Source organism: Tachysurus fulvidraco, chromosome 1 (genome assembly GCF_022655615.1).
Source record: "Tachysurus fulvidraco isolate hzauxx_2018 chromosome 1, HZAU_PFXX_2.0, whole genome shotgun sequence".
NCBI classification, from domain to species: Eukaryota; Metazoa; Chordata; class Actinopteri; order Siluriformes; family Bagridae; genus Tachysurus; species Tachysurus fulvidraco.
The window spans coordinates 17,189,870-17,199,869 of NC_062518.1; the positions used below are offsets into that span (position 1 = coordinate 17,189,870).

The following is a 10,000-nucleotide window of genomic DNA, read 5'->3' on the forward strand; positions in this document are numbered from 1 at the left end:
TCGTGAAACATTAAGTAATTGTGTGAAAGTGGGCGTGGCTTACCACAGTCAGCCTCGTCAGACCCGTCGGCACAGTCCGGGTCCTCGTCACACACCCACAGCTGGGAGATGCAGTGCATGGTGGTCTTACACTGGAAGTGTGCTGGAGAGCATGTGTTTTCAGCTGGAGCAGCACACACACACACACACACACACACACACACACACACACACACACACACACACACACACACACACACACCCTTATCTATTAGCAAATCAGCTGCTGGGAATTTATCAAATTTACACTGTAAAATACTCACGACAGTCGTGTTCATCCTCTCCGTCTCCACAGTCATCCTGTCCGTTACAGCGCAGGTTCACTGGGATACACTTATGGGTCCTGGTGCATTTAAACTGTCCGGATAGACAGATATATGATTCTGGAGGGAGAGAGAGAGAGAGAGAGAGAGAGAGAGAGAGAGAGAGAGAGAGAGAGCATTTAGCCTTCCAGACTGTTTTATATTGCTCACTGTACTCCTCTTCCTCTCAGTATCCCTCACCACAGTTGGCTTCATCGGAATTATCGCCACAATCGTTCTCTCCATCGCAGATGAAAGGAGGAAGAGCGCAGAGACCCGAGCCGCACTGGAAGCGACCCGGCTGACACTTAAACTCCGCTGGGGTTGCAGGGGAAGGAGAGAAACAAAGAAATAAAAGATGTAGAGTGTGAAAGAGAGAGAGAGAGAGAGAGAGAGAGAGAGAGAGAGAGAGAGAGATGAAGGACAGACAGTTCAATATAAACATGTGGACAATAACACTCATAAGTGTGGAGTGTTTCATTAGTGAGACATACGACAGTCTGCAGGTTCATCTGATCCGTCACCACAGTCATCCACCGTGTCACACCTCCACCAGAACGGAATACACTCATCTGTACCACATCGAAACTGCACACGCACACACACACACACACACACACACACACACACACACACACACACACACACACACACACACACACACACACACAGAGTACAGAAAGTTACATAATTGCTACTTAAATGATGTTCTGTTATGAATGAGTGTAATAACATTGAGGCGCGTCACCTGGCTGGAGGTGCAGTTAGAAAGGCAGGTCTTGCTGTCATTGGCCAGGTAAAAGTGGGTGGGGCATGCACATCGATAGGCTCCGCCCGGAGACAACAGACACAGGTGACTGCAGCCTCCGTTATTCACCTGACATTGATGTTTCACAACTACACACACACACACACAAACACACACACACACACACACACACACACACACACACACACACACACACACACACACACACACACAAGCTAAAACAGTATCTATACCCTTCCATCAATTGTTAGACACACTGGACATTTCATTCTTGACTTTTCCTGATAACATAACATAACTCATGACATAACCAATGAATATGTATACATCTATTCTACAGTCATCGATAAGTCATGGAATAATAAACACATACTGTGACCTCATCATAAAAGCCAAATAAATATATAAATGAGCTAAATAGCCTCCGAGTGTTTTTACCGTCTGGTTGGCGCAGAGGATGATAAATTTTAATGTCCCGGATGGTTTGCCAGGAGCTGAGCAGTTCCACATGCCTCTCTCCAGAGGTTTTATGAGCTCGATTCAGCGTTCTTCTCTTTTGATCACTCCAGTAGAGAAAATCCTCAAACAGGGTGAGACTCGTCACCTCGCCCATGTCCCTGTTAGGCACTTTAACGAGATGAGACGGAATCAATTAGTGGCCACGTTGGAACACCGCCAGCTCACTCAGCAAAACCCACGCATGCACGAATACTATATCCTTCTCTCTTACTTCCTCCTTCTCTCTGGCTGTGGAACAAACCTCAGTGGAGTTTGAAACCTCACTCGCATTACTATCCAGTCTCCTAAGTGTCACCTCCTCACTACTGTAATTCTGTGTCTGAGGTTTCCTTATATGGTCAACGTTTCCTGTTTTCATTAAAACTCTGTTTGGTTCCTCATTTTCAGCATCTACTGTATATTTATTGTGTTTAGTGTTAGATTTGTTCAGTTAAGAGTCTGATTTAAGACATCACAAAATGTTTATAGGCTAAAGTCGAATAATGAATTCAGTAAATCTGTTCGTCTGCTAATTAACTTCGCTGCAGCAAAGTCGACTATTTATTCTGAATTGTGCCATTTTTTTTAGCACAGCAACTAAGCCGAGATTACACACATTATTTATTAAAGCATGACAATTTAACCTTTTTTTTGTCCATTTAAAGTTACATTTACTGTCGAAGAGCTACTGTAGCTATGGCAACACCAGCCTGTGCCTTCTGCTGGGGTCTTGGTGAGTGTGTACAGATATCTAATTCTCTACAGAGTTTTACTTTTCCTCTGTGCACTTTGCTGTGTACTTTGTTGTGTACTTTGTTGTGTACTTTGCTGTGTACTTTGTTGTGTACTTTGCTGTGCACTTTGTTGTGTACTTTGCTGTGCACTTTGTTGTGCACTTTGTTGTGTACTTTGCTGTGCACTTTGTTGTGTACTTTGCTGTGCACTTTTTTGTGTACTTTGTTGTGTACTTTGCTGTGCACTTTTTTGTGTACTTTGCTGTGTACTTTTCTGTGCACTTTGTTGTGTACTTTGCTGTGCACTTTGCCGTGTACTTTGTTGTGCACTTTGTTGTGTACTTTGCTGTGCACTTTGTTGTGTACTTTGCTGTGCACTTTTTTGTGTACTTTGCTGTGCACTTTGTTGTGTACTTTGCTGTGCACTTTGCCGTGTACTTTGTTGTGCACTTTGTTGTGTACTTTGCTGTGCACTTTGTTGTGTACTTTGCTGTGCACTTTTTTGTGTACTTTGTTGTGTACTTTGCTGTGCACTTTTTTGTGTACTTTGCTGTGTACTTTTCTGTGCACTTTGTTGTGTACTTTTCTGTGCACTTTGTTGTGTACTTTGCTGTGCACTTTGTTGTGTACTTTGTTGTGTACCTTGCTGTGTACTTTGTTGTGAATACCATGAAAAAAAGGCTTCTGGTAGTTCCCAGAATATCTAAGTCTACTAAAGGTGGTAGAGCGTTTTCGTATTTAGCTCCCAAACTTTGGAATAGTCTTCCTGATAGTGTTCGGGGCGCAGACACACTTTCCCAGTTTAAATGTAGATTAAAAACTCATCTCTTTAGTCAGGCGTACACATAATACATCCCATAATATCATGCACCAGTACATAAGACCGGCACATTTTTATGAACAGCAGATATGTTAATCCCTTTCCACTGCTTCTCTCTTTGTACCCATCCCGAGGCATCCAGACACTGTACCAGCTCCCAACGTCCTCTGTGGGACGAAGCCTTTGGACGTCCACTGAGCCGAGGCCGACTCTAAGAATCCTGAGACATCTCCAGTTAGACTCTGTGATACTAAGGAGATCCGAAGTCCATGATCCTTACACCAATACAACATTTATCTGACTGTATATTACAATCACACCCCCAGTGTCACCCATATGAGGATGGGTTCCCCCTTGAGTCCGGTTCCTCTCAAGGTTTCTTCCTTTACCAATTTAAGGGAGTTTTTCCTTGCCACTGCTGCCTGAGTCACCTCAGACTTACTCATAGGGGAATAAATACATACACACTGTGAACTATATACATCTAATAATAATCTAGAATTTTTATTCTGTTAATTCTTATTTCTTTTATTATTTGTTAATTCCTTTATCATTAATTATGTCTTCCTTCTGCTCTATGTTTATGTTCTGTAAAGCTGCTTTGAGACAATGTCTATTGTAAAAAGCGCTATACAAATAAACTTGAATTGAATTGAATTGAAATACTTTGCTGTGTACTTTGTTGTGTACTTTGCTGTGTACTTTGCTGTGTACTTTGTTGTGTACTTTGCTGTGTACTTTGCTGTGCACTTTGCTGTGTACTTTGCTGTGCACTTTGTTGTGTACTTTTCTGTGCACTTTGCTGTGTACTTTGCTGTGTACCTTGCTGTGTACTTTGCTGTGCACTTTGTTGTGTGCTTTGTTGTGTACTTTGCTGAGAACTTTGTTGTGTACTTTGCTGTGTACTTTGTTGTGTACTTTGCTCTGTACTTTGCTGTGCACTTTGTTGTGTACTTTGTTGTAGGTGTAGTTTGTTCTTGCTCTTTTATTTCCAGACTCCTGAAGCTGGACATCCACATGACATATCTGCATGACATATCTGCATGACATATCTGCATGACATATTCGTGTCTGTCAGAAAATGTCACCCTTCATTTCACTGCAGTCATCATCATACTTATCATCGTTTAACCCGACAGCTGTTTCGAACCTCTGTGTGTCTTCGAGCCGTCCATGTCTGAGAACAGGATATGGTTCCCGTCTGCCCAGTAGATCCTGCTGTTGACGTAGTCGATAGTGAGCGCAGATGGAGTGTGTGTGTCTGTACTGAGAATCGCTCGCGGGTCGCTGCCGTCCATTCCCATCCGTCCGATGTGTGGATGCTCACAGCAGTCGATCCAAAAAACATATCTGTAATAAAGAATAAACAGGTCTACATCGGTGTCTCACACACAGTTTATTTAGCTCCAAGCTTCATCTCCTCTCATTACTTTTCTCTACTGAAACACTTGCTTTAGAGAGAAATCAAACCGAACGCAAGATCAATGATGTCAGAACTTTACTGTGATCAGAGAGGACAGAAAAGAGCCACACGATATCACGGCTGTATTGTTCTAACTCTTTTTGTTCTTCTGTCCCATTTTCCCTTTTCCTGCTTGGCAGAAATAGTGAGTAGAGAAAGATGCAGTTTCAGTAAACTGTATTTATTAAAAACAGGAAATAGTTAGAAACAGGACTCCAAACTGTGACTCCGATGCCCCCTTTACCCCGGAGGCAGTTTGAGTGCAGGTTCGGAGCCTAATTTAGAACCAGTTCTTTCTGTTTCGACAGCCAAAGCACCGGCTCTGAACCGGGGCTGTGGGCGGGGCTAATGTTAGCGCCTTTGATAATGTACCTTAAGTATACTAATGTTTAATACACTTTTACTTTACCACAATATGATCAGTTATCAGCACACATGATAGTAGGTAGCTACACGCTAAGGCTAACTTTTTTCTGTGTTAATGATAAAATAATGTTAAGTACTTTCTCAATCACAACCTCCGTTTATACAGATTACACGGAGCTGCACGTACACGTCGGATTCGCTGCGTTTGGATGTTAATGTAGGTTCACAAAGCCATGAGCATTAAAAGTAAAGTAACATCCACCATTGTTGTTGTTGTGTTTGTGTTTGTCGCTGCTGCACTAACGTCGTTGTGTAACGTGACACGTATACAGTGACGTCACACTCGGCTCTGTGATGAGTGTTGATTTTTTTTATTACCCAGTTAAAGGGTCCAGTGTGAGAGAGGAAGGATTCTGAAGGCCAGAGTTGATCAGGACGGTGGGGTAAAGTCCGTTAGCCTTCGCTACCTCAAGGGTTTTTCTTTCAGCATCACACCAGTACAGGTTTTTACCGATCCAGTCGACTGCCAGGGCGTTCGGCACCGAGGTCCTGTAGATCACCTGCAGATGTAAAGAACAAAACTACATGAACACAACTGGGTTATTTTCTTTAGCCTCCATAGAGTTTAACTATGATTAAGTGGGAGGAGTTTAATAATGATGAGGTGGGAGGAGTTTAATAATGACAAAGTGGGAGGAGTTTAATAATGATGAGGTGGGAGGAGTTTTATAATGACAAAGTGGGAGGGGTTTACTTGTGGTAAAAGGGGAGGGGTTTAATTATGATGAAGTGGGAGGAGTTTATTTATGATGAAGTGGGAGGAGTTTATGTTTAGTTATGTAGGCTATGAGTGAAGTTTGATAAATCTGTAAGTTGTCTTTAACTCAGACAGAGACTCATTAATGTTGTTATTTAGACTCTTGCCCCATGGAGACAGAGACGTTGTGTCTTTATGCTGAGAACAATGTGTGTTCATTACACAAAACACTTCAGTGTGTGTTCATTACACAAAACACTTCAGTGTGTGTTCATTGCACAAAACACTTCAGTGTGTGTTCATTGCACAAAACACTTCAGTGTGTGTTCATTGCACAAAACACTTCACATCCCACAGGCAATTTGTAAACTTTATGCTATCTGATGTAACACATCTGCAACTCTTCTCCTGAAACTGTGTGTGTCTCGTCTGTCAGCGTCAAACTGAACATTACACATCAAATGTCAATGTTCATTATGCAGGACAATGTAATGATAAAAATATACCAGACTGAGGAGACACACACACACACACACACACACACACACACACACACACACACACACACACACACACACACATCATTAATTATGTTTACCTTCTGCTCTGTGTTTATGTTCTGTAAAGCTGCTTTGAGACAATGTCTATTGTAAAAAGCGCTATACAAATAAACTTGAATTGAATTGAATCTCTCTCTCTCACACACACACACTCACACACACACACTCTCTCTCTCTCTCTCTCTCTCTCTCTCACACACACACACACACACACACACACACACACACACACACACACACACTCACCCACACACACACACACACACTCACACACACACTGTATACCTTGAGATCGCTCCCATTAATGCGCATCCTGTTGATCCTGCGCCCACTTGGGCGACTGCTGTCAATCCAGAACATCAAATCTCTTCTGTAGTCAAAGTCCAACGAGAGAACATTACTGAGACCCTGCAGAGAGAGGGGGGGGGGGACAGAGAGAGAGAGAGAGAGAGAGAGAGAGAGAGAGAGAGAGAGAGAGAGAGAGAAAGGGGGGGAGAGGGGGGAGAGAAAGAGAGAGAGACAGAGAAAGAGAAAGAGAGAGAAAGGGAGAGAGGGGGGGGGGAGAGAGATACAGTGAGAGAGAGACAGAGAAAGGGGGGGAGACAGAGAAAGAGACAGAGAAAGAGAAAGAAAGAGACAGAGTGACAGAGAGAGAGAGACAGAGAAAGAGAGAGAAAGGGAGAGAGAGAGAAGAGAGAGAGAGAGAAAAAGAGAGAGAGAGACAGAGAGAGAGAGAGACAGAGAGAGAGAGAGAGAGAGAGAGATGAATCAGTTATAAATCACAGATAAAATGTCAGTAATGATCCTATATCTAATCAGAAGCTCATTATCAGTGATGATGTCACGCTACATTCCTGTTTAACTCTATCATCAGTCACAAGCTAAAATAATCCACTCATTAATCCATCACACACACAGACACAGACACAGACACAGACACACACACACACACACACACACACACACACACACACACACACACACACACACACAGTGTAAAGAGCCTAGTCTGACTCATAACTGATAAAAGAGGAGAGGTCTATTTCAGGGTCTCACTCAAATCATGTGCTTTAGAGAACAAGTCACTTTTACTGCATGTCGGTGTCGTTACCTGCTTTAGCAGTGTGTAGTTGGAGCCGTCCACACTGATGCGTCTGATCTCGTGATGATCGGCCAGAATCAGAAAGGGCTCTTCTTCTAAACAGGGACCACAAGAGAAGAGGTGAAAGTTCACTGGGAGATAAAAGCATCTACAGCTTCAATGCTAATGTTGCTAACAATAGGTCTGTTGCTAACAGACCTAAAGTCTGGAGTCATTAGTAACGATTTAAACTCTATGTACAGATGTCTGTAACTCTGTACATAACCCTGTGTGTATGTGTGTGTGTGTGTGTGTGTGTGTGTGTGTGTGTGTGTGTGTGTGTGTGCGCATCAGTACCCGAGGCAGCTCTGCAGCTGTGTGTGTCCGTCTCCAGAGGTTTGTATCCGTCCGCACACACACACTTGTATGACCCATACGTGTTGATGCACTGCTGGCTGCACGGGAATCCACTCACACACTCGTTAACGTCCACACATGTCCGTCCATCTGTCTTCAAACGGAAACCAGGCCAGCACACACACTGCAGTACACACACACAATAGGAACATTCCTCCTTTAACTGCTCATTGGCTCAGTGTGTGTCGTATCTGAACAGATCTCCAGCTTTCACACTCCAAGTGAGAAACTGATCCGACTCTGAATCAACTCACCGCAGGATGTGAATCAAAATGTGTCATGAAATGCTGTGTGTTCTAGAGATTTAGATCACATTACAAAAAGGAGGTGACGTTTTATAGATTTATACAACTGTCTAAGCATTCGTTTATTTCTCTTTGGTTATTTCCATTCTGGTTAGTAAGACATCAAAACGACGGAAACAGCAAACGAGCCAAAAGTATTCATTTGGCTTTGATTCACACAGCAAATGGACTAAGATCCTTAAGTCACTTATTTTAGCTCTTTAGTTGTTTATACATCACACTGGTGGGGACGACTTATTGTGTGTGTGTGTGTGTGTGTGTGTGTGTGTGTGTGTGTATTAGCTGTAAGTGATTGAATGTGTATGTTAGAGGGAGCAGCAGGAGCTGACAGAATGACTGTGCAGTGTGTAAACAGGAAAGTTAACATCAAATCAAAGCAGAGAAAAGAAATCAAGTGAAACAGACGTACAGCTACAGACGTGCAGCTACAGACGTGCAGCTACAGACGTGCAGCTACAGACGTGGAGCTACAGACGTGCAGCTAGAGATACAGTGACCAGGTGACGTTGAATGTAACCAGGACTAAATGTCTCATCCTGCTCTGTATTGTGAAGAGGTTAAAGTTCCTGTTCTAATTCCTCTCAGCACTGGTGTGAACTGGTGTAGGTCTGAATGTAAGTGATGATGTGGAGCTGACGGAGCGAGGTGCTGTGTTTTCCTGCCAGAAATGTCACATCGCAGCAGCACTTTACTGTAACACGTGCCAAACCTGTCCTACCTGCCAAGCCTTCCTCTGTGTGTGTGTGTATGTGTGTGTGTGTGTGTGTGTGATTGTCAGATGGTGTGCTATTTCCTGACAGCACTGCTCCTCTCTCTGCTTTACCGTCAGTGATGGTGTCAGGAATATGGCTGATGCACAGAACACACTTGTCTGAAGCACGTTTACAGACGAGTGGAGATCTGTTCTCTGCTGCAGCGCAGAGAAAACATTACTCATCAACTACAAACACACACACACACACACACACACACACACACACACACACACACACACACACACACACACACACACACAACCCTCTCTCTGTCTGTGAACTGGGTAAGTGTGCGGTACAGAACTTGTGTGCTCACTGGTGTCTCCTTAACACCTCGTACCTGTCAGGAGTTCAGCTTCCTGTTACATATATAAAAATGCTTCGTCATCAGTTATTCTTTCAAGAGTCAATACATGATGAAGGTTTATCATCCTAGTACTTATAGCTGTATGCTACATCTAATACACACACACATACACAAACACACACCTTGTAACCCACAGGCAGGTCCTGACAGTCCTGCGTGCACTGACTGACTCTCCGGTTCAAACACTCGTTCACGTTGCAGTTGCTCTCGTCTGATTGGTCACCGCAGTCGTCATGGAGATTGCACACACTCGGCAGCGGGACACAGCGGCCATTAGCGCACATGAAGAATGAGCCGTTGCACAAACTTTCTAAAACACATCAGGACAGATGGAGGCTCACATTATTTCACATATAATAATGCTATGAATAACAGACAGATGACAAAAGTTATATTGTGTAATTATTATTATTATTATTATTATTATTATTATTATTATTATTATTATTATGATTGATGTAGTATTCTGATGAAGCTGTAACAGACAAATGGAGTTCAGTGGCTGATTTTATGTTCCAGCTGTAATATTACTCAACATAAGAATTGTGTAGATTTAAAAAAAATAAACCCGCTTTAGTATCTTTAGTCGCTTCCCTTCGTGACTTCCTGCAGGACAAACAGAAGCTACTACATTTCCCATAAGGCCTGGCATGCTGTCAATCAAACACACTCGCCGGTGTTAAAGTCTTGCCTGCAGCTGAACACTTCGGGTTCAATGGCGCTTCGTCTGATTGGTCGAGACAGTCTGGGAAACCATCACACTCCCAC

The 10,000-nt window shown here is 43.1% G+C and overlaps 1 protein-coding gene across 3 annotated transcripts in view; it reads right to left on the minus strand.

Moving 5' to 3' along the window:
* The window catches only part of LOC113649228 (low-density lipoprotein receptor-related protein 1B-like), a 176,857-nt gene that overhangs the window by 25,091 nt on the left and 141,766 nt on the right, over positions 1–10,000 (minus strand). For all 3 annotated transcript variants that reach the window (XM_047820298.1, XM_047820295.1, XM_047820293.1), the window contains 13 exons: positions 9,924–10,000; positions 9,355–9,542; positions 7,746–7,929; positions 7,419–7,504; positions 6,593–6,715; positions 5,369–5,550; positions 4,313–4,512; positions 1,549–1,737; positions 1,090–1,238; positions 836–929; positions 543–659; positions 303–422; positions 44–163 (listed from right to left, as the gene is read on the minus strand). The exon at positions 9,924–10,000 is cut by the window's right edge and continues 64 nt beyond it. In XM_047820298.1, coding sequence (XP_047676254.1) covers positions 44–163; positions 303–422; positions 543–659; positions 836–929; positions 1,090–1,238; positions 1,549–1,737; positions 4,313–4,512; positions 5,369–5,550; positions 6,593–6,715; positions 7,419–7,504; positions 7,746–7,929; positions 9,355–9,542; positions 9,924–10,000 — 1,829 coding nt within the window. The remainder of the gene's footprint in view (positions 1–43; positions 164–302; positions 423–542; positions 660–835; positions 930–1,089; positions 1,239–1,548; positions 1,738–4,312; positions 4,513–5,368; positions 5,551–6,592; positions 6,716–7,418; positions 7,505–7,745; positions 7,930–9,354; positions 9,543–9,923) is intronic.